A 27042-nucleotide genomic window follows, 5' to 3' on the forward strand; every position below is an offset into this window, starting at 1 on the left:
AATATTCAGATTTAAGTTGTTGTTGAGAATATTTTGATTTACTTACACTTGAACTTTCATTATCAACATTGAATGAACTTAAATCAATTTCTAAATTTGCACCAGAATTTTTAATATTACTATTTGAATCATTAAGTGAACCTGCACTAGAATTTGAATCTTTTGCAACTTTTTGAAATAAAAAGTAATTTTTCCAATGAGTGCCATCATCAGCCAATGCAACCATCACAACTATACATTGTGGGAATTCCAATATGAATGTAACGAAAATTGCAGCATAACGATAATTTGAGTGTGTTGAAATCTTTGAAATCGCTACAACAATCTCTCTAACAATTAATCCTAAAACAATGAAAATTAAAATCAATGATAATCTTATAGTTCTTGCAATTGTTTTTTGAAATGTTTTAGATTTCTTATCTTGTTTTCTTAAATTTTTAATTAAAAAGAATCCATTTATAATTAAAAATGTACCCAACAATGCAACCATACAAATAAATCCTTTCCCACTAATTGATGCAACATATTGTGAATCATATTGACTAATTAATATCATTAAAATTGTATTCCATGCAAATAATATCACTACAATTCCCCATGCTGAATACCATGTTTTTTTAATATTACCCAATGCTATCTTTTTACTTGAAAAAAATGTATATAATAATCTAACCCAAAAACAACCAATAAAAATCCTTTTTTTTTTAAATAAAGAAAAAAAAAAAAAAAAAAAAAAAAAAAATTTATATTAATATATTTATTAAAATTAAAAAAAAAAAAAAAAAAAGGATTAAAAAATATCAAAACAAAAAAAAAAAACCTTTCCATTTTTGTTTTTTTAAAAACCAAGGGTTTAAGTTTTTTGTTTTTTTTTTTTTTTTTTTTTTTTTTTTTTTTTTTTTTTTTTTTTTTTTTTTTTTTTTTTTTTTATTAAAATAATAATAATAATGATAAATACCATTCAGTTGATAAAAACAAAGTTCCCCATATTACCAAATACCAACTTGGACTACCAGTTCTAGAGTTATGAAAACCTAATGCTAAAAATGATTGGATACCTCTACATAATGGAAACAATGTAATACTAACAAATGTAAAAAATCTTGGTGTTGGTTTCCTTCCTTTTCTATATAATGACCTAAATTCAAAATAGGTTTGAAATAAATTTAAAATGAATAAAATTGAAAATGATACGCCCCTTATTACATAAAATGCTTTAACAACTTCATCATATTCTTTATCGCCAGTATATGGGAATTCAGCATTGACATCATTTTCCATTTTTTTTTTATTTTTTTTATATTTATATTATTTTTTTATTTATTTTTATTTTGATTATTTTTAAATTATATTATCTATTTTCAAATTTATTTAATTATTTTATTTTTATTTTTTTTATTATATTTTAATTATTTATTTATTATTATTATTAATTAATTAATTAATTTTTTTATTTATTTACTTATTTATTTAATTATTTTTTTTATTTTGTTTTAATAAAAAATAAATAAAATAATTTTTTTTTTTTTTTGACTAAAATTTTATTTGATCTTCTAATTTACAATACAATAAAATTACTATCTGTAATTTTATTTGATTTTTTTTATTATACAAAAATAAGATTAAAAAAAAAAAAAAAAAAAAAAAAAGATTTTTAAAAAAAGAAAAAAAAGAAATATAAAAAAAGAAAAAGCTTCTAAAAAAAAAAAAAATAAAAAAAAAAAAATATTTTAATCAAAACAGTTTTAAAAATAAAAATAAATGATAAAGAGTAAAAAAAATTTCATATCAAATGATTCACCCAAATCATACATTCGATTAGATATTTATAATTTTTTTTTTTCGGTTAATTATTTTTTTTTAAAAACCACACACGAAAATGTTCATATAAAAAAAAAAACCCTGCATAAAAAAAAAGGTGTTTTTAATGGAAAAAATGAAAAAAACCAAAAAATTTAAAATGCGATTTAAAATGAATAAAATTGATAAAATGAAATAAAAAAAAAAATTTAAAATTTAAAAAATTTATAAAAAAAATAAATAAAAATAAAATATAAATAATAAAAAATAAAATATAAAGTTTATTAATAAAATATTAATCTTATTAATTTAATTTTAAAATCAAAATATTTTTAACAATTTTTTTAAAATTTTTAATATAATTCTAAAACTTAATAAAAAAAAATATTAAAATATAAAAAAAATAAAAAAAAATAAAAAAAAAAAAATGAAAAAAAAAAACCATCAGATTTGGCTGCAAATCAATTCGTTAGTGATGTGAATAATTAAATGATTAATTTTTTAATTTTTTTTGGCAAACCACAAGAAAAACTTTTAAATATCCAACAGTTTTTTTTTTTTTTTTTTTTTTTTTTTTTTTTTTTTCAAAGCAAGATATTCCCAAATAATTTGACCATTTTTTTTTTTTATTCTGTTTTTAATTTTATGGTGGTTTTTAAAATTTTTTTTTTTTATTTTTTTTATTTTATTTTCTTAGTCGGCATAATTATCATCGACTTCAAATAAAGAACTATACATATTACTATTGGTATTATTTATAATAATTGATTCTTCTTTTTCTTCTTTTTCTTCTTTTTTATTATTATTGTTATTGATTTCCTGATTTTCATTATTAATTTGATTAATTTCCTCGACAGATGATTGATGATTATTATTAATATTTTCCACTTTTCCAACCACTAATGGAACATCCTTTTTATCAATTTTTTCAACTTTAATTTCTTCTTTTTCTTTTTCTTTTTTATCATTATTATTTTTGTTATTATCGCTATTATTATTATTATTATTATTATTATTATTATTATTATTATTATTTTCTAATATAAATCTTTTAATTGAATTAAAAATATCACTTGTTTTAATACCTTCTTTTCTATAGAATAGTAAATAGGGTTCATTTGAGGTTACAGTTGATAAACTACTTGATCTAACAACACTATCACTAATATAATACCATTGATCATTGAAATCATCATAAATATATGCAACATAATGACCACTACCCATACTACCCATATGTTCAACTATACCATTCAATTTATATTTATGATTACTCTTTGAATGATTTATATATATATTTTCATTTTCATCATTATCATTATCAATTTCTTCATTACTATTACTATTGTTATTATTATTATTATCATCATTATTTTCATCTTTTTTATCAATATCTGCTCCATCTTCATCTTCATCATCGTTTTCATCATTTTCACCATTTTTATTATTTTCATCATTTTTATCATTTTTATTATTTTTATTATTATTATTATTATTATTATTATTTTTAATTGATTGAGATTGATCAGTGAATGGAGTTAAATCTAAGAAAGAAGGGAAATCAATTCTTTTTGAATTCTTTTGAAAACCTAATCTAGTTTGCATGAATCTCTTTAATTGAATTGTTAAATATGGTGGAGTTGAAGATAAAAGGTATTGTTTACTTGCATTTCTTCTGAATTTTTCACTATCATCAATTTCATCTTTTTTATTACTCTTTTTATCTTTTTGTTGTCTCTTTTTATTCTTTTTATCAATTGGTTTTGAATCAAGTATTTCTTCTTGATTTTCTTTTTCAATCGTAGTAGAAGTGGTTGTGGTGGTAGTGGTAGTGGTAGTGGTGGTAGTATCGGTTGAATTTGATAATTTAATATTAATATCTTTTTCACTATCATCAATTTCAATTGATTGTAATTTCATTGATTGATTATCATCATCAATTTGTTGTTGTAGTTTTTCTTTTTCTAATTTCTCTTTTAATTTATCTTGATATTCTAAATAAATCTTTTTACAATTTGAACAAGTGAAACCATTTTCGCCAAATAGTTTCTCTGGATTTGTAAATTGAAGTAAACAAGATAGCAATGTATTTGCATTAAATGCTTCTGATGGTATATCTTTTCTTAAATCAATTGCTTCTACATATAAATCTTTTTTATTTAATTTATCATCATCACCGTCATCACCATCATATTCTTCAATATCATCACTAATTTTTATAGATTCAAAGCTTTTCTCTAATTCACTAACTGAACGTTGATGTCCACTACTACTACTGCAGCCACTTTGAATTTGAGTTGATGATGGTGTTGTCGTTGTCGTTGTTGTCGTTGTTGCTAAAATTGGTGTATTATTATCATCATGATTTGATAATGTTGGTAATGTTGTATTTATATTTAAATTTGAATTATCTATTAATTTTTTAGATTCATAATTATCAATAAAAGATAAACAAAGATCACCAGATTGAATTGGAGTTATTGTTGGAGTTGAATCAATTGGAGAGGTTACAATTTCCTTTTCAATATTTTCACTATGTTCATCAATGGTTGTAACTTCAATAGTTTGACTTTGAGGTGGTGTTATTGGTTGTGGTAAATCTAAATCTTCATCGTCATCACTAATATTAATAATTGTTGGTTCTTTTCTTTCATCTGTTGTTCCCATTGCTAATGATTCATAACCTTGTTGTTGCTGCTGTTCTTTTAATAATTCTCTCTTTGTATTTTTATCCATATCTACATCTACAATTAATAATTTACTATCATCAATAGCTTCTATACCACCATTATTATTATTATTATTATTATTATTATTATTATTATTATTATTATTATTATTATTATTATTATTATTATTATTATTATTATTATTATTATTATTATTATTATTATTATTATTATTATTATTATTATTATTATTATTATTATTATTATTATCATCATTAACATCATCATCATCATCAATAGCAGCACCATTCAATTGAGTATCAGCAGCAGCAGAAGCAGCTGTTGATTCAATTGATTCACTACCGTCTATAGAATTGAATAATGGTGATCCTATCATTTTATCATCACTATCATCAGTAGTAACTGATGAGTTAACTATAGCTATATCGTCTAATGATGTTTTATCATCATCATCATCATCATTACCATCACCATTGATATTGTTATTGTTATTGTTATTGTTATTATTAGCATTGGTAGCTTCTTCTTCTTTTTTTCTTTGTTGACTTGCAAGTTTTTTCTTTTTATTCTTTGAAATTCTAGTTGTGGTAGTGGTTGTAGATGATGATGAAATTGGTGATAAAGTTGAACTAGTTGAAGAGTTTGATGGAATTACAACTGGTGAAGAATTTAATGAATTTGTAGTTGAAGTTGAAGTTGAATTTATAGAATTTTCATGTGCTTTTAATATTTCATTAATTGTATTTGTATTTGCTTTTTTTAATAACGATTGTTGAGGTGGTGTTGCAATTCTTGGCATTACGAATGAACCTTTTTGTTTACCACTTAAAGATTGTTCATTTCCACTTGGAATAGGTAATGATAAATCTAAAAATGGTTCATAAGTTTTTGAATGATAACCACAACGAAAACAGACAATAATACTAATCAATTGACCACCAAATACTTTATCAATATAAGTTGGATCTTTTCTTCTCTTTGTCACATTTTGTTCTTCAGTTATTAATCCATCTAATAAATATCTTAATAATTCATGTGAATCTTGTTGTTTAAATCCTCTAAATCTAGGTGACCTAATAAATTATTATTATTATTATTATTAATAATCTGAAATATTTATATTAAAAATATATAAATTTAATAATACACATACTTTCTTGCAATTTCAGAGAATAAACCAGATGGTGATATACGTGGTTGTTTTGATTTATACATTTTATTAAAAAAATAATACATTTCCATTGTTAAAGGACCAGATGAATGAATTTTACTATTTGTTGAACCTGGTTCTCTAAGGAATAAATCTCTTAATATATTTAAATGAGTTAAATTTTGCATGATTGAATTAAAGAAACATGTATTACCTAAATTATCTAAACCTTTAATACCATCACCAATTATAATATCTTTATTTGATGAAAATTCATCATCATCCTCATTATTATTATTATTTTCATCATTACTAATAATTTTATTTTTAGTACCATTTGTAGTTTTAGTTTTCTCTGAAATTTCTTTAATACCACATGATGAACATTCATGTGAAATAGTTTTACCTGTTGAATATGTTGAAACACCTTTTTTATTTACACTCATATTAAATGAATCTAAACAATTCTTTTTTTTTTTTATTATTTTTTTTTTTTTTTATTATTAATTTTAAAAAAATTAGTTATTTGTAAATAACAAAAAAATATATATATATATATATTTTTTATATTAGTATTACTTACTGTACAAATAAATGAATCATTTATCCTTTTTAATACAATTGTTTCGCCATCTTCTGAAATTGTAATTTTAACTTGATCTTTATTGTTATTATTATTATTATTATTGTTTTTAGTATTACCAACATTTTCTTGTGCTTTATTTTTTTGTTTTTTCCCACCACTACTATTATTTTCGACTAAATTACTATGTTTTTGTTTTTCTTTTTTTGCTAATTTCTTTTTTTTATCTTTTGCTGTACCCATTTTTTTGTTTTTTTTTTTGTATTAATAAATGGTTGTAATTTTTATAAATATATTATTAAAAAAATGAATATAAGGTATATTGATTTTAAATGTGAAAAGTAATAATTAAATAAAAAAAAATAAAATAAAATAAAAAAACAAGAAAAAAAAAAAAAAAAAAATGAAAAAAATAAAAATTGTGCAAAATAAAAAAAAAATAAAAAATAAAAAAAATTTAATTATTTTTCCATATTACCACCACACTTTTGGAATTTTGGTATATATTGAAAAATAAAAAATATGTTTATTTGATTTATTTAAAAATAAAATAAAGTATTTATTAAATTTTTATTTTTTTAAAATTTTAATTTAATTTTATAACTTTGAAAAATATATTTGAACTTTTTGACAAATAAAATATTTTAAATTGAAAATCATTAAACACTTCCTTTTTTTTTATAATCTGGAAAACTTTGTTTTTTAATTTTTAATTTTTAATTTTTTTTCTTTCTGAACTACATTCACTACAATTGAATGATTTAAAAGGTGGTACACAATGAATATAAACACCAATTGTTAAACAAGCCATAATTGGACCAACCATATATGGCCAAATATTTTCAAATTTTGATAAAACAATCGCTGGTGATAAACATCTTGCAATATTAAAACCAAAGATATAATTGGGTGCAATACCACCAGATGCTATAATTGAAAGACATAACATTCCTGAAATGAAAAATGAACCTGTAATTGGTCCTAAAAAAGGTGTTTGACGTGGATCAAGTGCCGTTCCAAAAGAAACATACAAATTAAATAGTGAAAGCATATATTCTAACCCTAATGCTCCACTTGGTGTTATAGATTGTCCAAATGAGCACATACCTAAATTTCCTCTACTCATAACATCATTTGGTAAAATTCCTTTAATTATAGCTGACCCAATAACTCCACCAACAATTTGTGCAATCATATAAATTATACATCTTATAACTTTTTTATTATAAAATATTAGTAATTATTTAAATAAATAAAATAAAATAAAATAAAAAATACATACAAGAAGTATAACCAGCGAAAAATGTTGCTAATGTAATTGATGGATTTAAATGACCACCACTAACAGGTGCACATGCTAAAATTAATAAAAATAATAATGGTATATGTAAAAGACCACTTAATATTGGTACTTTATAATTTGGTACACTATTTGATAATTGTTGTAATGTGAAATCATCTAAATTTGAAATATATGAAAAATTGAAATAATTTATAGAGGATGTAAATATTGCTATAGACATAAACATGAAAAGTGCTGTACCAACCATTTCAGTAATTGCTGCCCTATATAATCCAATATTATATAGTTCATTTATACCTGAAATAAAATTTAATTTCTCTATACACTTTTCTTTAAATGATTTTAATTTAATTTGAGGTGATGATGATGGTGATGGAGATGGTATTTTTCCAATATTTTCTTCCTCTTGACCTTCTTTTATTATTACAATTTCTTTTTCATCCTCTTCTTCTTTTAGTTTTGTTTCAAAATCTGATAATTCTATACCTTGATCATTTTCGGTATCAATATCTTCATGATTATGATCAAGTGATTTTTCAAGTGAAATTGATTGTTGTTTTTGTAGTTGTCTATTATATTGTATTAAACTTCCTTGGTAAAATGGTATTTCAACATATCTTATTGTTTTTTTGGGTATTCTCCTTCTAAATCTTAAATTATGAGTTCTTTTATTATTATTATTATTATTATTTACTTTATCGTCATCCATTTTTATCACATATGTATTTTTACAATTTTATCGATAATATATAATAAGAGGGAAAAAAAAAAATAATAAATAAAATTATTAATAACAAAAATAAAAAAAATAAAAAAAATAAAAACAGTTCGCGAATTTTGGGATATTTTAAGACTATAAACTCGGTGTCATTTTCCGAATTTTATTTTTATTTTTTTTTTTTTTCAAATATTAAAATAAGATTAAATTTGAATTCATTCTTTTTATTGGATGTCAAAAAATGTATTCCAGAAAAAAAAAAAAAAAAAAAAAAAAAAAAAATTATAAATTGATTTATGGATGGTATATATATTTTTTTTTTTACATTTATTTATTTATTTATTTTATTTTTAATTTTTTTTTTTTATTTTTTTATTTTTTTATTTTTTTTATTCTACATCAGTTAATCTAAAAACATAAACATATGGTGGATAATCTTGTGGTGCAACCATTGGAATGTTTAGTGTAATACCAGGTTTTGTTGATTCAATTGGTAATGATACTTCAACACCTTTTTCACCTTTTAAACCTAATAAAGTTGCTTCTGTTTTATTATTACCAATTGGATCACTTAAAATTAAAACACCATCATCTGGTAATTCAAATACAAATGCATAAACATTACCATTGGTAGTATTTGTAGTATACCAGATGTTAAAAGTCATATTTTGAACTCTCCATGGTGAACTACCATAAATTGATTCAGAATTAATTGATAACCAATTACCAATCTCTAATAAACGGTCAACCATATTATTTGGAATTGTACCTTGAGCATCTGGGCCTACATCCAATAAGAAATTACCACCACATGCAACCGTTGTTACCAAATCAATTATTAACTCTGTAGCATTTTGATAATCAGTAGCCTGTTCATATTCATCATAACCATATGAATATCCAATGGTTGCACAATTTTCCCATTTATGTGATTGAAGTTTATATGGATTAAAATGGTCAGCACCAGTATAAAATCCACCATTCTTATCTCTACATTCACTTCCCCATCTATCATTTACAATTACTGTATCTTTAACACTACTATTTGTATATAACCAACTTAAAAATTCTGTTGATTTCCAATAATTACTTAATTGCATCCAATCACCATCTGCCCAAATTAATTCAGGTTCTAAAAAATTAAAAATTAAAAAAAAAAAAAAAAAAAAAATTATATTAATAAATATTTTTTAATTAATTAATTAATTATATAATAAAAAACCACATACCATATGTTGTAACAATATCTTTTAATTGTTTCATTAAAATTTCATCAACATAAACTTGAGTTGTTGGGTTTTTACCAGTTTCAGCATCTGCAAGATATAATGGATTAAACCATTCTATTTTTTTTTTTTTTTTTAAAAAAAAAAACAATATTAGTATTAAAATTAATAAATAATAAATTTAATAAAATATTTACCAAATAAAGAATGATAAAGACCCATATGTAAACCCATGTTTTTAACAGATTTTGTTAACTCACCAACGATATCAATACCAGGACCAGTTTCAACAGAATTCCAATTCCATGATTGTTCACTATTCCAAAGGGTATAACCTTCATGATGTTTTGATGTTAAAACTACATATTTTGCACCAGATTTTTCAATTATTGATGCCCATTCATTAGCATCGAATAAACGACAATCAAATCTTGAAACGAAATCTTGATATGTAAAATTGGCTCCAAACTCTTTTTCATGATATCTTTGTGTTGCACCACCATCAGAACTTGGATTTTTTAATGTCCACCAATACCATTCTGCATATCCTCCATTTGCAAATGCTGGTACACTATAAATTCCAAAATGAATAAATATTCCAAACTTTACATCATCATACTATAATATATTATTATTATTATAAATTTTTTAAAAAAAAAAAAAAAAAATATTAATAAAAAGTAAAAAATAATAATTATAAAAATAATAATAATAATAATAATAAAAATATAATAATATTTACCCAACCTGGTAATGGTCTTGAATTAATTTGGTCCCATGTTGGTCCATACTGTTGAGATTTAATTAAATTTAATATTAACAATATAAAAAAAATGATTATCATCTTCATTTTTTTTATTTTTTATTACTTTTTATATTATTATTACACCAATACTTGTAATCTAAAAGATGTGAAAAAACAAAAATAAAAAAATATAAAAAAAACAAAAACAAACCCCTTTTTTTTTTTATTAATAATATTTTTATTTTTATATTTATATTTATTTTTTTTTTTTTTTTTTTTTTTTTTTTTTTTTTTGGATCAGTTATACAAATATTTTTTTGAGAATGCCCCAACAAAAATAAAAATAAAAATTAAAATAAAAATAAAAATAAAAATAAAAAAAACCCCCACCCCTACCCTATCTAATTAAATTTACAAAAAAAAAAAAAACAAAATCTATCTAACCAATCATGTTTTTTAAACCCTTTTTTTTACAATTTTTGGGCCAAATATTAAATTAAAAAAAAAGATGAGAAAATTGGATGATTGGGTAAAATAATATCAGATAATAAAAAAAAAAAAAAAAAAAAAAAAAAAAAAAAAAAAAAAAAAAAAATCGTTACCTTGAAAGAGGGAATAAAATAATTTATTTATTGAATATTTTTGGTCCAGTAAGGAGTCAAAAGCTAAATTTTCAAATAAAACTAACCTCCTCTTCCCCCATAAAGAAGGAGTTTGAACGAGCAAATACGCGATCTCCTTGAAGAGCCGGACTCACGTATAACCCTCGCCCAAGGAGGAGATGTCTAACCATCTTTTAGCCCTAACCTCTTCCGGAAGAGCTCCCCACCCTCAGCCCCCGGATAATTTGATTTGATTTGATACAGTATTTTTTTTTTCAGTAAATATCCTCACCTAAAGACCACCACATGGACTCATAACCACACACCTTCACCCAAAGACCACCACATACTGACGCATACCCACCCATCCAAACTCCATAAAATTGATACCTAAAAATACTGAATTAAAAATAATTGATTATTATTCTGTTTTTGCTTTTTATTATTTTATTTTTTTCTTTTTATTTATAATTATATATAATTCTTACCCTATAATCATAAAATATTAAATAGTTACCAATTGACCACCACACCTAATACAAATGATACATTAATTAATTAATTTTTTTTTTTACAACACATACCTTCACCCAAAAACCACCACATGTTGACGCATACCCACCCATCCAACCCCATTTGCTTTATACCTAAAAATACTGAATTTAAAATAATTAATTATTATTTTTTTCTTTTTATTTATAATTATATAATTCTTACCCTATAATCATAAAATATTAAATAGTTACCATATTACTACCACACCTAATACAAATGATTTTTTTTTTTTTTTTTTTCACAACAATCATCATTTGTATTAGGTGTGGTAGTAAATTGGTAACTATTTAATATTTTATGATTATAGGGTAAGAATTATATAATTATAAATAAAAAGAAAAAAATAATAATTAATTATTTTAAATTCAGTATTTTTAGGTATAAAGCAAATGGGGTTGGATGGGTGGGTATGCGTCAACATGTGGTGGTTTTTGGGTGAAGGTATGTGTTGTAAAAAAAAAAATTAATTAATTAATGTATCATTTGTATTAGGTGTGGTGGTCAATTGGTAACTATTTAATATTTTATGACTGTAGGGTAAGAATTATATATAATTATAAATAAAAAGAAAAATATAAAATAATAAAAAGCAAAAACAGAATAAAAACCAATTATTTTTAATTCAGTCTTTTTAGGTATCAATTATATGGGGTTTTGGTTTTTGGGTGAAGGTATGCGTTGTAAAAAAAAAAATTAATTAATTAATGTATCATTTGTATTAGTTTTTTTTTTTTTTTTTTTTTTTTTTTTTTTTTTTTTTTTTTTATTTTTCACCACACACACCTTCACCTAAAGATCACCACATGTTGACGAATACCCACCCATCCAACCCCATTTAATTGATACCTAAAAATACTAAATTTAAAATAATTATTATTCTGTTTTTGCTTACTATTATTTTATTTCTTTTCTTTTTATTTATAATTATATAATTCTTACCCTATAAAACATAAAATATTTATGACTTACCTTAAAGTTCATCAATTGACCTCATACAAATGGTTTTTTTTTTTTTTTTTTTTTTTTTTTTTTTTTTTTTTTTTTTTTTTTTTTTCACAACACATACATTCACCTAAAGACCACCACATGTTGACGAATACCCACCCATCCAACCCATATGCTTTATACCTAAAAATACTAAATTTAAAATAATTTATTATTATTCTGTTTTTTCTTTTTATTCATATGATAAAAATATTTAATCTACCACCTATAAATTAAATTAAAAATACCTACCTTGAAAGACCACTCACCGTATGACGCACACACATAATAAATATAATTATTATTATTAATTTTTTTTTTTAATTAGTTTTTTATTTTTATTTTTATTTATGTTTTTATTTTTATTCTAATTTAATATTATTTAAATAATAAAGAAAAAGGTGAATTAAGTGTATTTCTAAAATTCTATTACTCTCTATCACAATATTTATTTGTTTGCTATAAAATAAAAATAAATAAAAATATAAAAAAAAAAAAAATTGAAACATTTTTTTTTCCAAATTTGAACACACAAAAAAAAAAAAAAAAAAAAAAAAAAAAATTTAATTTAATAAATTTATTTATTCATTATTTTTAAAAAAAGACATATATTTTATTTGGAAACACCATTATTATATTCTTTATTGAATTCTCCAAGAAAAAAAAAAAAAAAAAAAATTAAGTACGGTAGTGAATAAATTTATTTTTTAATTTTTAAAATTTGTTTTTTCAATAATTAAATAAAGTTGAGATAATTGATCAAGATCTGTGATATGAATACAATGTTGAGATCTATAATCTACATATTTATTTCTTTGAAGATGTTTCAAAGTGTAATAGTAAACCATCTGGAGTGATTTCGCAAGATTTAATATTTCAAAAGTAGAAGACCATCTGAATGAGTAGTTATTCCTTATTTGTTTGTTTAACAAGGACAATACGAAGATTTGTTATTAAGGTGATATAATTCTTTACACTACCACCACCACCACCATTATTGAAATAAATGATATAGAGATGGGAATTTTTGAATCTACCCTTGAAAGTTGTTTCCAAAATGTAGTGACCCTCTGATTGTTCGTGGAAATTATATTCAACCAAAAGATTATCAGTGCCAAATAAACGTGGTGGTTCCGATAAGAATGGATTCTCCAATACAATGCATTCAAACATAATGGCGTTCTATCTAAACCAATTAGGTCAATTAATGATACACCAATTCTTGGTAATGATAATTGTAAATCCAATTTACAATTTTCAACACAGTTTGTGATAAATATGATGATGAATCATCCTTTGGTTGATCATAATTATTATTATTACTATTATCATAAGATAATAGTAATACACATATTGGTCCATCAACTTTCATAAATGAATGCAATTTGTATTGATGCCTATTTTAATTGGTTTAAAATTCTTACAACCCAATATTACACAATTGATGAAGAGTATGATGATTCAAATGTTGAATGATTTTCAATATATAGATTATTATTATTATCATTATTTATATCATTATTTGAATTTGTTGTTGTTGATGATGATTATGATTACTATGATTGGAGTGGTAGTAATCATAATCATAATCATCATCATAATCATCATCATCATCATCATCATCAAATTTAATTTGAATTAATTTTTCACCATGTCTATTTGGCCAATGGAATGGTTTTGATTCACCTGGTTCAATTGATTTACAATCTTTGTACGTTGTAATTTATTTTTACCCAGTATTCTAATCGATGCTCTAAAATTATATCTCTATTATCACTATTTGATTTTAATTGTTACTTAAATTCTGGAAATTATTATTATTTATTTGAACAATTGTTAAATTATTTCCTTGATATATAAAAATTTTGATTAAATCCAAGAATTAAAAATAAATATAAAAAAAAGATAATTCTTGATTTATATTTTTTTTTTTTTTTTATTTCTTTTTTATTTATTTATTTATTATTTTTTAATTTTAAAATTATCAAATGGAGCTAATTCATAATTTGCAATTGATTCAACTAACCATTCAGTTTTAACCATTGGAGCAGTAACTTTTTTAACTTCATAAGATTTAGTTGATTCTTCAGCAATACAAATTGAAGCCAATTCAATTGATTTACAAATTTTACCACCTAAATTTCTAATTAATTCTTCTTTTGATTTTCTATTAATACCACTTGGATCAGCTTTACCGGCCAAAAAGAATGTTTTACCAGAGAATAAAGGTTCATCACCATTCTGTTGTGATAAACGAGCCATGTTTGGACCTGGATGTTCATCAACTTCGTGATCTTCTTCGTTGTCAATGATTTGTTGTTGTTTAAAGGATTCCTCTAACCAAGAACGTTTTAAGACCCAAACTCCTTTTGAAACACCCAAAAGGAATTTAAGTGTTCTATTCTTTGAATCATTCATAATGACATGAGTACATTCTTTAGGATCATCTGAAACGGTTAACCCAATTACTCCCATCGACTCTATAATTGAACTACGTTCACTATCATTAAAACCTGATAATAAAACCAATTTCAAATTATCTAAATCCTCTTCCTCTACCTCTGAGAAACTTTCATCATCTGATTCTTCTTGATGTTTTTTACTACCTCCTTTTTTCTTTTTACCTTTTGATGATTTCTCATCCTCTACTTCACTATCATCACTATCATTTTCATCCTGTTTGGTTCTTTTTGGCGTTTTTTTACCAGATCTGGTTGTATCACTTTTTGGTGATTTCTCTGCTTTTTTGGTTTTCTTTTTTGGTGATTCTTTTTCTTCATCTTCTTCCTCTTTTTCTTTTGGTTTTGGTTCAACTGATTTTCTTTTTGATGGTGTTGTATTTTTAGTTGGTGTTTTCTTTTTTGATGGTGATGTTTCTTCCTCATCATCATCTTCTACTATTTTAGAAGTTTTCTTTACTGGTGTTTTCTTTTTTGATGATTGTTCTTCCTCATCATTATCTTCTTCTTCTTCTTCTTCTTCTTCTTTTGATGTTTTCTTTACTGGTGTTTTCTTTTTTGATGATGATAATTTTGTTTCTTCCTCTTTATCATCTTTTGATATTTTCTTTACTGGTATTTTCTTTGTTGATGTTTTCTTTTCTTCCTCTATTTCTTTTTTATTTGGTGTTTTTTTTGAAGTTGATGATTTAATTTCTTTATTTGGTGTCACTGCTGTTGGTACTTTAAATGAGGATTTCTTTACTTTAGTGGTTTTCTCAACCTTTTCTTCCTTTTCTTCCTCTTCATCATCTTTTAATTTTTTATTTGATTTTTTAGTGGCAGCTGGTGGTTTCTTTTTTGTTTCTTTTTCTGTTGATTTCTTTGGTGTTTCATCTTCTTCCTCTTCCTCTTCCTCTTCTTTCTTTTTAGATGATTTTGAATCTTTTTTAGGAGTTGATTTCTTCTTTGGTTTTTTCTCTTCCTCATCTTCTTCCTCCTCCTCCTCCTCCTCCTCTTCCTCTTTATCTTTTTTTGATTTTGATTTTGATGATGGTGCTTTCTTTGGTTTAGAAGCAGTTGGTTCAGATGGAGTTGACTCTTCATTATTGTTCTCCTCTTCTTCTTCCTCTTGATCTTTTTTCTTTTTAGTACTCTTTTTATCTGGTTTTTCAATTGGTGTAACTTTCTTTGATGGAGTTATATTTTTTTTGAATTTTTTTTGATCAGCTGACTCTTTATCATCATTATCACTTTTAGCTGCATCATCAACTTTAATTTCTTCCTTTTTAGCTCTACTTTGTTTAGTTGGTGGTGGTGGTTTAGTTTTTTTAACAGGTGTTGCTGGTTTTAAATCTTCCTCTTCTTCTTCTTCCTCCTCTTCTTCAACTTGCTCTTTTGTTTCATTACCTTTGTAAGGTACTAAATCTTTACCATCTATTTTAAAAAAGATATAATATATAAATAAGGATAAATTTATTACTTATATAAAAAAAATTTAACTTTTTTAAAAAAAACTTACTCTTTTTTTGAGATGACTCAGATTGTGATTTTTGAGATGATTTAGACTGTGAAGATTTAGATTGTGATGATTTTGTTTGTGAAGGTGATTTATTTATTGTTTGGTCAACTAATGGAGAAATAACAAGAGCAGTTGTTGTGACATCTGATGTTATTTTAGAAGATTCTATTTCTGTTGCATTATTATTATCATTATCATTATCATTATCAGTAGTTGTTGTTGTTGTTACTTGGATAGGTAATACCTCTGACGAAAAAAATGTATCTTCCATTTTATAATTTTTTTTTTTTTTTTTTTTTTTTTTTTTTTTATTTTAATTTTTTATTTATTAATTTTTTTTTTTTTTTTTTTATTTAGTTTTTTTTTATTCACAAGAGATTCTTCAATGTAGGTTGAAATGTGTATAAAAAAAAAAATATTAAAATAAAAAAAAAAAAATGAAACATGAATGAATTGTTGTAAAAAATAAAAAATAAAAAATAAAAAAAAAAAAATTTAAAAAAAACAAATTAATTTTCCTCGAAATTATCACTTTCGTGAAAATGGAAAGATTTTTTCATTTTTATTTTTATTTTTATTTTTCAAAATAATCCAGATTACCAAGAATCTTTTAATTTGTGGTGGTGGTTGAAGTAGTTGTAGTAGTATTATTATTATTATTATTATTATTATTATTATTATTATTATTATTATTTATTGGATCATTATAAATTGATAAAATCTTACTATTATTTTCAGTATTTTCATTATCTAAAGGTTTCATAAATTTACCTCTAACCCAAACTCTATACATTGAAATCATTCTTTTTCTATTTCTTAATTCTCTTGTATCATATTTTGAAACCAAAGTTTTAAAACCAGCAGCTTCAAATATTTCACTTAATACTTGAGTTGTAAAGAAATAAGTTCTAGTGCCATCTGCACGTAAATAAAAGTTTTCATCAATCTTTTTACCTTTTTTTGAAATGAATCTTAATTGTGTCATATCATATAACCCATAATCTCTAATATATAATACACCACCTGGTTTTAATGACTAAAAAAATAAATAATAATAATAATAATAATTAGTAAATATTTATTAATGAGATTAATAAATAATTGTATAATTTAATATATATATATATATATATATATTTACTTTAAATAATGAATTTGCAACAGCATGCATTTTATCTCTAGAGATTGCAGATAAAACGAAAATCATTAACATCATATCTATTGAATTATCTTTAACTATTGAAGTTGGAATTTGTTCAGTTGCAATATCACAAACGAATGCATTTAATTTGGCTTCATTGTAGAGTGAATTTGATTTAACTAAATTGACAGCATGTGGTGAGAAATCGAAAACATAGAAATACTTTTCAGGATTTAATTTTAATAATGGATAAACAGTTGCACCTGTACCACAACCAATCTCCAACACTGTTAATTTCTTACTCTCATCATTTGTTAACTCTTGAATATCTTTAACCCATCGATTTTTCAATTCTTTAATATCAACATTTTTAGATAATAAATTTGCCATCTTTTTCTCTCTTTCTTTTTCTTGTTTTTCTAAATCATCTTTATCTTGATATAAATTATCACTACCACCACCACCACCACCATTCTCTGCACCTTCAGCAGCAGCATCATCATCTTCAAAAAATATAAAAGTTTCATCTCTTGTAATTTTTAATGGATTTAATTCTGGAAATTCTAAATGTAAATAAGTTCTATCTTTAAAGAATTTATTTTGATTCTTTTTATAAAATTTATCCCAATAATCCATTGCATTATCTTCATGATGAATTTTATCCTCTTCACCAATTATATCTGTTTCTTTTTCTGTAATTGATTTTGCAATCTTTTAAATTTTATAATAAAAATAATTAATATTGTTATTGTTATTGTTATTGTTATTGTTATTGTTATTGTTATTGTTATTGTTATTGTTGTTGTTGTTTTTTTTATTATTTTAAAAAAGTAAATAATTAAGTTAAAGTTGGCACATACAGATTCTCTAACACTATCCCAATCGACATCAGCCCAAGATGTTTCAGTTTGAATTTCTTCAACAACTTGTTTCTCTTTATCTTCACAAAATTTATAATTTACATCTGTCCATGATCTCTTTGAACCAACTGTTGGTTCATCATTGGTGATATCACCATTTGAGGTTTTATTATTCATTTTTTAAAATTAAAAAAATAATAAAAAAAATAAAAAACCTAAAGTGAAAAATGAAAAAAAAAAAAAAAAAAAAAAAAAAAAAAAAAAAAAAAAAAAAAAAAAAAGGAAAAACGAAAAAAAAAAAAATAAAAAAAAAAATAATTATAATAAAATAAAAATTAAAATTTAATTTTAAAACCTTTTTTGTTATAATTAATTGAATTCTAAAATCAATAATTTTGGAAAAAAAAAAAAAAAAAAAAAAACAAAATAAATAATAAGAAGGCAATAAATTGATTTACATAATGAAAATTATTGTTTAATAATTTGGAAATTAATTAAAAAATAAATAAATAAATAAAAATAAAATGAATTAAAACTTTTAAAAAAAAAAAATTTAGATATTTTGGAAAATCTAAACATTGAGTAAATTAAATTTCTATTTATAATTATAACCCAACACAAAAATTGGTAAATTTTATTATAATTAAAATTTGGTGTATATTAATTTCTTTTTTTTTTTTTTTTTTTTTTTTTTTTTTTTTTTTTTCTCAAAAAAAATAAAAAAAAAAATTTAACTTTTTTGAAAAAAAAAAAAATAAAAAATAAAAAATAAAAAAAAAATAAAAAAATAACCTTCCTTAAATAGCCGATTAATGAAATGTGTCAAAAAAAAAAAAAATAGAAACAAACTGATTTTTTTCGTCATACCTTTTTATAAGCGACAACATGTGTTTTTATTTTTTTTTTTTTTATTTTTTTTTTTATTAAGTAATTATGAGTTTCTCGAATTTAATTAAATTTTAACAACACCGGGTGTAAAAAAAAAAAAAACAAAACAAAACATTTGTCACTTAATAAAAAAAATTAAAAAAAAATTATTTTTCACCAAACTTTGTGAAAGGAAATTGGTGCAGGTCAACGTAGTGGAAAAAAAAAAAAAAAAGTAAATCTTTCCCCAAAAAATTATTATAATAAAGATCACCACTACCTCATATTTTTAACTCATTATCTAAACGCATTTATTTTATTTTTTTTTATTTATTTATTATTTTTTTTTCTAAAAAAATAAAAAATAAAAAAAAATAAAAATAAAAAATAAAAAATAAAAAAATATATACCCCCCATCAAAAAAAATAAATAAATAAATAAATAAAAAAATAAATAAAAGAAAAAAAAAAATAAATACACCCCCATTATCAAAAAAAAAAAAAATAAAAATAAAAAATAAAAAAAAAAAAATTAATATTTAATAAAACTACTTTCAAAAAAATTATATATAAATAATAACAAATAAATAAATAAATAAATAAATAAATAAATAAATAAATAAATAATTAATTAATAATCATAAAAATTAATTAAAAAAATGATTTTAATCTATAAAAATGATTTTAATATAATTAATTTTAAAAAACCGACTCAATTATTTAATAAAATTATATTTTTATTAATTTTAATTATTTCATTAATTATACCAATTAATCAGTGTCAAAGTATAAATACAAATATAAATACAAATAATAAAGAAAATAGACCAAAATTAAAATTTAATAAAAATGGTAAATTCAAAATTGTTCAATTTACAGATCTCCATTATGGAGAAGCTCAAGAATATGATATTTTAAATTTAATTGTACAAGGTAAATTATAAAATTAATTAATTAATTATACCATATGAAAAAAAAAAAAAAAAAAAAAAAAAAATTAATTATTTATTTTTTATTTTTTATTTTTTATTTTTTTAGAAAATGTAATTGAAAAAGAATTACCAGATTTTGTAATGCTATCAGGTGATATGTTTAGTGCATATAATATAATGACAAGTGAAGAGTATTTAGTATTATGGGAAATGGTGACAAGGTCAATGAGAAAGAGAAATATACCATGGGCAATTACATTTGGTAATCATGATTGTGAAGGACCATTAGGTGGTAGGGAAATCGTTAAAATGGATCAATCATATAGTAACTTATCTTTAACACAGGAGAATATCGATCCCACTATACCAGGTATTACAAACTATAATTTAAAAATTTATTCAAGTGATGACACAAGTTCATCAATTTCATCGTCAATATTCATATTTGACAGTGACTTGCCACAATGCAATGAAAGTGGTTCGTGGGGGTGTGTAGATGCGAAGCAGGTGGAATGGTATGAAAAAGAGTCAGACCAAATGGGTGGTGGTGGTGGTGGTAATATATCAAGTATAGCATTTGTACATATACCACCAGTTGAGGTGATTGATTTATGGAATGAGAATGTGGTCAAGGGTGATTTCGGGGATAAGGAATCCTGTTGTTATTATACAGATGAATCTGAATTTGTTTCAACTATGGTCAGACGTGGTGATATTAAAGGCTTGTATTTCGGCCACGATCATAAAAATGATTTTCATGGGGTATATCAAAACTCTGTTGAATTGGGGTATGGTAGAAAATCTGGATACGGTTCATATAATCCAAAATATTTAGAAGGTGCTAGAATCATTGAATTGACTGAACAACCTTTTTCAATTAAAACTTGGATTAGAAATGTAAATGGAGAATTGGAAACACAACAAACTCATTATCCAAATCCGTATAGTCAATCACCACGTTATTGTTGCACTCATGAAGATCACCAAAATGAATCATCTTGGACATTATTCTTAATTGGTTATTGCTCAACTGTTATTATTGTTTCAATTATATTTTATATTAAACGTTCAAAATCAAATCAAAATCAATCATATAATCTTATTCAATTATAAAAAAATATTTGAATAAGAACAAAAAAAAAAAAAAAAAAATTTTATTCTAAAAATAAAAATTTTATATTGTAAATAGAAAAATAAATATTCTTTTTTTCTTTATTTTTTATGTGTATTGTTTTTTTTTTGGGTACTTGTAATACTACAAAAGAAATAAAAAAAAAAAAAAAAAAAAAAATTGATTATTGTAAATAGAATAATAAATTTAAATGTTCTTTTTTACAATTTAATTTTTTTTATTTTAATTTTTATTGTTTTTTTGGAAAATTTTATTATTTTCCAAAAAAAAAAAAAAATCTTTTTTTTTTTGGGAATCTGAATTTGGAAAAAAAAAAGATATTTTTATAAAATTTAATTTTAAAATAAAAAAAAAATAAAAAAAAAAAAAAATTTATTCAATTTTTCATACAAAAATTTTTTTTTACTTTTATTTTTTTTTTTTAAAAGCTCACAGAGGAAAAAAAAAAGAAATAATAAAAGAAAAAATGTTTTTTTATAAAATAATTTATTTTATTGGTTTTCCATATATTGTATTAAGATTAATAGTATCAATAATTTTACCAATTGCATCACTTTATTTCATTTATTGTAATTTCATTGCACCAAAGTTACGTGAAAAACCAGAATCATCATATAAAAATAAAGTTGTAATTATTACTGGTGCAAGTTCAGGTATTGGTGCTGAACTTGCTAAAAAATATGCAAGATTAGGTTGTAAGTAAGTATCATAATTATCATTATTTAAATTTAAACGATAAAAACATATTTATTAATAAAAATAAAAAAATAAAAATAGAGTTACAATTGTAGCAAGAAGATTAGACCAATTAGAAAAAGTAAAGTCAAGTTTTTTAAAGGACTATTCAAGAGTTAATGATGATGATATTTTAGTAATTAAAGGTGATTTAACTTTAATTGATGATTGCAAGTGAGTATAATTTTCAAAAAATAATTATTTAATTTATTAATGTGTTTGAATTTTATTTTAATTTTTTTTTTTTTTTTTTTTTTTTTTTTTTATATTAGAAATATGGTTGAAAAAGTTATTGAAAAATGGTCAAAAATTGATATTTGTGTTTGGAATGCAGGATCAGGATCATTGATTGAATTTAGTAAACTTCAAGGTGATATTTCAATTTATAGGGATAATATGGAATTAAATTATTTCTCATTAGTTAATTGTACACATTTAGTTTATAAATATTTAGAGCAATCACATGGTAGTATTATTGTAATCTCATCATTGGCTGGTAAATTTGGTACTGCTTTACGTACATCCTATAGTTCAAGTAAACATGCCGTTATGGGATTCTTTAATTCACTTAGAAATGAAACTAAAAACATTCAAATTACAATCGTTTGTCCAGGTTTCATTTTAACAGAATTTCATGATAATCTTAAAACTTTAGATGGTAAACAAGTCGAGAGAAATAAAGGTAATTTTATGACAGCATCCCAATGTGCAAATGAAATCATTTTAGCTGAACGTCAAGGTATTCGTGAATTAATCCAAACTGCAAAAGGTAGAGTTGGTAATTATCTTCAAGCAATTTTCCCAGAATTAATTGAATTCTTAACTCATAAATTTGCAAGTTCATCTGTTAAAAAATAAATATAAAAATAATAAATAATAATAAATAATAATAAATAATAATAAAGTATAATAAATAATATTGTACATAAAACTTTTATTTTTTTGTTTTTAGTTTTTTTTTTTTTTTAATACAAAGATTTTAATCTTTTAATCTTTAATTTCAACAACATATTCTGGTGAGAATTTACCATAAACACCTTTAGTTTCACCTTCCCATTCTTTTGGACTATTCTTTTTGAAAACATAAACAAGATCATCTCTAATTAAAGTTAATGTAGCATTATTAGTAGGAATACAATCTTTAATGACACGACAAGTTGCTAAAATTGGATTTGAATCAAATGCATCTTCATCATCCCAATCATCATCATCATCATTTTTTGGTTTTGGTGTTGGAGTTGGTGCTGCTGGTCTTGAAACTGGTGTTGGTTTTGATACTGGTGTTGGTGCTGGTGCTCCTGCACTAGTTGATGTTAATGGTCTTGGTGCTGGTTTTGGTACACCAGTAGTTGTAGGTACTGGAGTAGTTGTAGTTCCTGCTGCTATTAAAATATTAAAATTAAAATTTATTTATTTGATTAGTTTAAATTTTTTTTTTTTTAAAAAAAAAAAGAAACAACATACGTTTTAATGGAGCACCTGCTGGTTTTAATGGTGATGGAGTTGGAGCACCTGCTGGTTTTAATGGTGATGAAGTTGGTGCACCTGCTGGTTTTAATGGTGATGGGGTTGGTGCACCTGCTGGTTTCAATGGTGATGAAGTTGGTGGTGCACCTGCTGGTTTCAATGGTGAACCTGCTGGTTTTAATGGTGATGAAGTTGGTGGTGCTGCACCTGTTGGTGGAGCTGGTGTTGGTCTAGCTGCAACTGGTGGTGGTGTAGTAGTGGTACCAACTTTAGCGCCAAATGGTGATGGTTTTAATGGTGCTGGTGCTGGTTTTGCTAATGGTTTTCCAAAACTCATTTTATATGTATATGTAAGTGTATATTTAAAAATTGAATAAAAATAAAAAAATAAAAAACAATAAAAAACAATAAACAGATATGAAAAATAATCCAACGAAAAAAAAAAAAAAAATAATCAAGTGATATTCTAAAAAAAAAAAAAAAAAAAAAAAAAAAAAAAAAAAAAAAATTATAAAAAAAACAAAAATATCTTAAAAAAAAATGGTTTAAAATTGGGTTGGAATCATATTATAAGAAAATTATTTTAGTTTAAATAATAAAATTTTTTTTTTTTTTTTTTTAAAAAAAATTATTTATTTTTAATTTTTTATTTTTATAATTATTTATTTTTAATTAAATTAACAATAACTGACTTATTTTGGCTTACACAAATTTTTATTTTTTATTTTTTTATTTTCCATAAATAACTATTATTATTATTATTATTATAATTATTATAATTATTATTTTTCTTCAAAATTATTTTTATTATTATCATTATTTTCAATTAAAATTAAAGATTCTAAAACTGATTTTGAAGATCTTTTTAAAGGATAAAAATAATCAAACATGTTACCTTCATAACGAAACTCTCTACCGATTGGACAAGCATCTCTAATTTTTAATCTAGTTTCAAGGTTGATCCAACCTTCATCTATTGCAATTTGAGTGAAACGTTTCATTTCGTCTTTTTCAAATTGAGTTAATAAATTAGTTGGTGGTAAATTTGGAGAGTCACCTTGGTAGTTGATTTTGATGATAATACAACTTCTAAATACAAACCATAGACCATAGGTAGGGTGAATACTCCACATTACATCTTTATCATAAGAGGCGACACCTGCGAAATGACCACATGTTTGAATGTGTACGTATTTACCACTAGATGGTGAATTGAAATCATAACGAATTTCAAATTCATAAGGTTTAATAAATTGGTTATTTTCAACTACTCCTTCAATCGTATCAATTACAAAACAATTCATTGGATCTTTTGGAACATTATTAATTCTCTTTATGTATTGTTCAAAATGTGGCCAAAAATTCTTTGTACATCCAATAATTATACCTGTTGAATCTTCAATTCCAAAATTATTTAATTTATGAATTGCTGCACCATTATAATCATTTACCTTTTTATTATTATTATTATTTTTTTTTTTTTTTTTTTTTTTTTTTTTTTTTTTTTTTTTTTTTTTAAAAAAAAATTAATTAATTTTGGCATAAAAAAAAAAAATAAAAAAAGGGTTTAAAAAAAAAAATAACAAATTCAATTAATAATTAATTCGAATAAATTAATTGATATTTTAATAATTTTTTAATTTTTTTTTTTTTTTACTAAAATAAAATTCAATTAATGATAAAAATAGAAAAAGGAAATTTTAAAAAAAAATAAAATAATAATAATTAATCAGAATGGAGTGAAAAAAAAAAAAAAAAAAAAAATCAAATCAATTTACCCTAAATGGTTCAACAATGTCAAATCCTTTTTCTTTAAAATCTTTCCTTAGTGATTGAATTAATTGTTCCATAATTATTATAATTATTATTGGTGAATTGATATTTTGAATGAGGTTGTTACTAAATTATTATCTCGTTTTTAAAACTACACATTAATGGGTTTTTTTTTTTTTTTTTTAAATTATTAAGGATAGGATTAAAATGAAAAAAAAAAAAAAAAAAAAAAAAAAAAAAAAAAAAAAAGAAAATAAAAAAAAAATAAAAAAAATAAAAAAAAATAAAAAAATAAAAAATAAACCGTTTATTCCATTCCCAAACCCGCAATTTTCATCACTTTTTTTTTTTTTTTTTTATTTTAAAACTTATTTGTTGAAATTGTTTATGTTTTGATTTATTTTTTTATTATTATTATTTTTTATTTTTTTATAAATCTGGAAATTAGAAAAAGATTTATCCAAATTCTCACAGATACATAAAATCCATCAAATATCAATCTATTTTAAAAATGGTGAACCATTAATGTAAAATAAACTTTTTTTTTTTATTTTTTTTTTTTAAAAAAAAAAAAAAAAATGAAAAAAAATAAAAAAATAAAAAAATAAATAAATTGTAAAAGTACCCATTACACGAAAAAGAATTATTTTAAAATAGTGCTCATTATTGTTGTTTTTGTTAGTTTTTAAGCACTAATAAATCCCTTTTTTTTTTTTTTTTTTTTTTTTTCTTCACACCCATTTACACATCTAGCACCAACCAAAAACCAATATTTGTAGATATACCATTAAAAATATAAAATGGGGAAAGATTGAGCTGATATCTCGCTCCAAGTTAATTCATTTTAAGAGACTTTACATATCGAATATTTTTAATTTATGATTAATTAAAAATTTTAAAATAAATAAAATAAAATAATTATTAAAAAAAAAAGATTGTAATGATTTCAAACATAAAAAAAAAATAACCCACACCAAACCAATCAAAGAATTCATGGATAGAATCTTTTTTTTTTTTTTTTTTAAATTTTATTAATTTGGTTGAATTGTTTTCCTTTTTATTTTTTTTATTAATTTAAATTATTTTTTTTACTTTATTAAAATAAAAAAAGAAAAAAAAAAAAAAAAAAATAGTGTGGACCTTTCCATTAAAATAATAACCATCAATTTTTTTTTTAAAGAAGAAAAAAAAAAAAAAAAAAAAAAAAAAGAAAAAAAAATCAAAATAATCCCCCACTCCCCTGCCCATTACATTTTTTATAATCATTTTTTTTTTTTTTTTTAAATTTAATTCCAAAACAAAAATTAAAAAATTTTATAATAAATCTTTATAATCCCTCTTATTGCTGAGACTAATGTAAGATATACAATTTTTTTTTTTTAAAAAATATTTTTTTTTTTTTTTTTTTTTTTTTTTACCTAAATGGTTTGAATTTTTATGCAAAATTCCAAAATCTAAATCACAAAATAGCTGCACCGCAATCAGATAAAAAAAAAAAAATAAAAAAAAAAAAAAAAAATAAAATAAAAACCCAATTTTGTTGAAACAAGTTTTAATTGATCATACTTTTTTTAGAAAAAAAAAAAAAAAGAAAAAATTAAAAATAAATAAAATCGGAAAGGAAAAAAAAATAAAAAAAAAAAACCTATAAAAAAAGAAAAAAAAGTTGGTTCCATTCAATACATATATGTATATTGACTCTATTTTTTCCTTTTTTTTCTTTTTCCCTTTTTTTTTTTCATTTATTTTTATTTGTTATTTCTTTAGTTAGAAACCTCAATTCAAACAAACCATTTTATGTAAATATTATTTCCTTAAAA

At 22.2% G+C, this 27042-nt stretch overlaps 13 protein-coding genes across 13 annotated transcripts in view; 3 read left to right on the forward strand and 10 right to left on the reverse strand.

Annotated features, from left to right (window-relative positions):
• DDB_G0274393 (hypothetical protein) overlaps positions 1 to 1281 on the reverse strand; it is a gene marked incomplete at both ends in the record, with an annotated part of 1430 nt that extends 149 nt beyond the window's left edge. Inside the window, 2 exons of the mRNA XM_639168.1 lie at positions 1 to 695; positions 959 to 1281. The exon at positions 1 to 695 is cut by the window's left edge and continues 149 nt beyond it. Of these exons, the coding sequence (XP_644260.1) occupies positions 1 to 695; positions 959 to 1281 (1018 nt within the window). The remainder of the gene's footprint in view (positions 696 to 958) is intronic.
• A 1212-nt stretch (positions 1282 to 2493) lies between these two features.
• DDB_G0274207 (peptidase C19 family protein) lies at positions 2494 to 6466 on the reverse strand (the record flags this gene model as incomplete). Its single annotated transcript, XM_639169.1, has 3 exons — positions 2494 to 5563; positions 5644 to 6107; positions 6224 to 6466. The coding sequence occupies 3 exons, from the start codon at positions 6464 to 6466 to the stop codon at positions 2494 to 2496; spliced, it is 3777 nt and encodes a 1258-aa protein (XP_644261.1).
• A 466-nt stretch (positions 6467 to 6932) lies between these two features.
• Positions 6933 to 8235, reverse strand: DDB_G0274209 (hypothetical protein; the record flags this gene model as incomplete). The annotated part of the gene is made up of 2 exons (XM_639170.1): positions 6933 to 7438; positions 7506 to 8235. The coding sequence occupies 2 exons, from the start codon at positions 8233 to 8235 to the stop codon at positions 6933 to 6935; spliced, it is 1236 nt and encodes a 411-aa protein (XP_644262.1).
• A 398-nt stretch (positions 8236 to 8633) lies between these two features.
• Positions 8634 to 10320, reverse strand: alfA (hypothetical protein; the record flags this gene model as incomplete). The annotated part of the gene is made up of 4 exons (XM_639171.1): positions 8634 to 9376; positions 9474 to 9587; positions 9668 to 10088; positions 10213 to 10320. The coding sequence occupies 4 exons, from the start codon at positions 10318 to 10320 to the stop codon at positions 8634 to 8636; spliced, it is 1386 nt and encodes a 461-aa protein (XP_644263.1).
• A 2942-nt stretch (positions 10321 to 13262) lies between these two features.
• Positions 13263 to 13529, reverse strand: DDB_G0274983 (hypothetical protein; the record flags this gene model as incomplete). Its single annotated transcript, XM_639172.1, has 1 exon — positions 13263 to 13529. One exon carries the CDS (start codon positions 13527 to 13529, stop codon positions 13263 to 13265), a length of 267 nt encoding a protein of 88 aa, XP_644264.1.
• Positions 13530 to 13730: 201 nt separating this feature from the next.
• DDB_G0274193 (hypothetical protein) lies at positions 13731 to 13988 on the forward strand (the record flags this gene model as incomplete). The annotated part of the gene is made up of 2 exons (XM_639173.1): positions 13731 to 13807; positions 13847 to 13988. The coding sequence occupies 2 exons, from the start codon at positions 13731 to 13733 to the stop codon at positions 13986 to 13988; spliced, it is 219 nt and encodes a 72-aa protein (XP_644265.1).
• A 330-nt stretch (positions 13989 to 14318) lies between these two features.
• On the reverse strand, positions 14319 to 16587 carry DDB_G0274195 (hypothetical protein; the record flags this gene model as incomplete). The annotated part of the gene is made up of 2 exons (XM_639174.1): positions 14319 to 16231; positions 16317 to 16587. The coding sequence occupies 2 exons, from the start codon at positions 16585 to 16587 to the stop codon at positions 14319 to 14321; spliced, it is 2184 nt and encodes a 727-aa protein (XP_644266.1).
• Positions 16588 to 16926: 339 nt separating this feature from the next.
• Positions 16927 to 18494, reverse strand: omt3 (methyltransferase type 12 domain-containing protein; the record flags this gene model as incomplete). The annotated part of the gene is made up of 3 exons (XM_639175.1): positions 16927 to 17352; positions 17458 to 18168; positions 18318 to 18494. 3 exons carry the CDS (start codon positions 18492 to 18494, stop codon positions 16927 to 16929), a joined length of 1314 nt encoding a protein of 437 aa, XP_644267.1.
• Positions 18495 to 19842: 1348 nt separating this feature from the next.
• On the forward strand, positions 19843 to 21228 carry DDB_G0274199 (hypothetical protein; the record flags this gene model as incomplete). Its single annotated transcript, XM_639176.1, has 2 exons — positions 19843 to 20116; positions 20222 to 21228. 2 exons carry the CDS (start codon positions 19843 to 19845, stop codon positions 21226 to 21228), a joined length of 1281 nt encoding a protein of 426 aa, XP_644268.1.
• A 485-nt stretch (positions 21229 to 21713) lies between these two features.
• DDB_G0274201 (short-chain dehydrogenase/reductase family protein) lies at positions 21714 to 22840 on the forward strand (the record flags this gene model as incomplete). The annotated part of the gene is made up of 3 exons (XM_639177.1): positions 21714 to 21946; positions 22025 to 22156; positions 22255 to 22840. The coding sequence occupies 3 exons, from the start codon at positions 21714 to 21716 to the stop codon at positions 22838 to 22840; spliced, it is 951 nt and encodes a 316-aa protein (XP_644269.1).
• Positions 22841 to 22969: 129 nt separating this feature from the next.
• DDB_G0274203 (hypothetical protein) lies at positions 22970 to 23786 on the reverse strand (the record flags this gene model as incomplete). The annotated part of the gene is made up of 2 exons (XM_639178.1): positions 22970 to 23364; positions 23447 to 23786. 2 exons carry the CDS (start codon positions 23784 to 23786, stop codon positions 22970 to 22972), a joined length of 735 nt encoding a protein of 244 aa, XP_644270.1.
• Positions 23787 to 24231: 445 nt separating this feature from the next.
• Positions 24232 to 25299, reverse strand: DDB_G0274205 (hypothetical protein; the record flags this gene model as incomplete). The annotated part of the gene is made up of 2 exons (XM_639179.1): positions 24232 to 24900; positions 25228 to 25299. The coding sequence occupies 2 exons, from the start codon at positions 25297 to 25299 to the stop codon at positions 24232 to 24234; spliced, it is 741 nt and encodes a 246-aa protein (XP_644271.1).
• An 844-nt stretch (positions 25300 to 26143) lies between these two features.
• Positions 26144 to 26488, reverse strand: DDB_G0274621 (hypothetical protein; the record flags this gene model as incomplete). Its single annotated transcript, XM_639180.1, has 2 exons — positions 26144 to 26275; positions 26315 to 26488. 2 exons carry the CDS (start codon positions 26486 to 26488, stop codon positions 26144 to 26146), a joined length of 306 nt encoding a protein of 101 aa, XP_644272.1.
• Between the last annotated feature and the right edge of the window lie 554 nt (positions 26489 to 27042).

This window comes from Dictyostelium discoideum (genome assembly GCF_000004695.1).
Source record: "Dictyostelium discoideum AX4 chromosome 2 chromosome, whole genome shotgun sequence".
In the NCBI taxonomy this organism is placed as follows: domain Eukaryota; phylum Evosea; class Eumycetozoa; order Dictyosteliales; family Dictyosteliaceae; genus Dictyostelium; species Dictyostelium discoideum.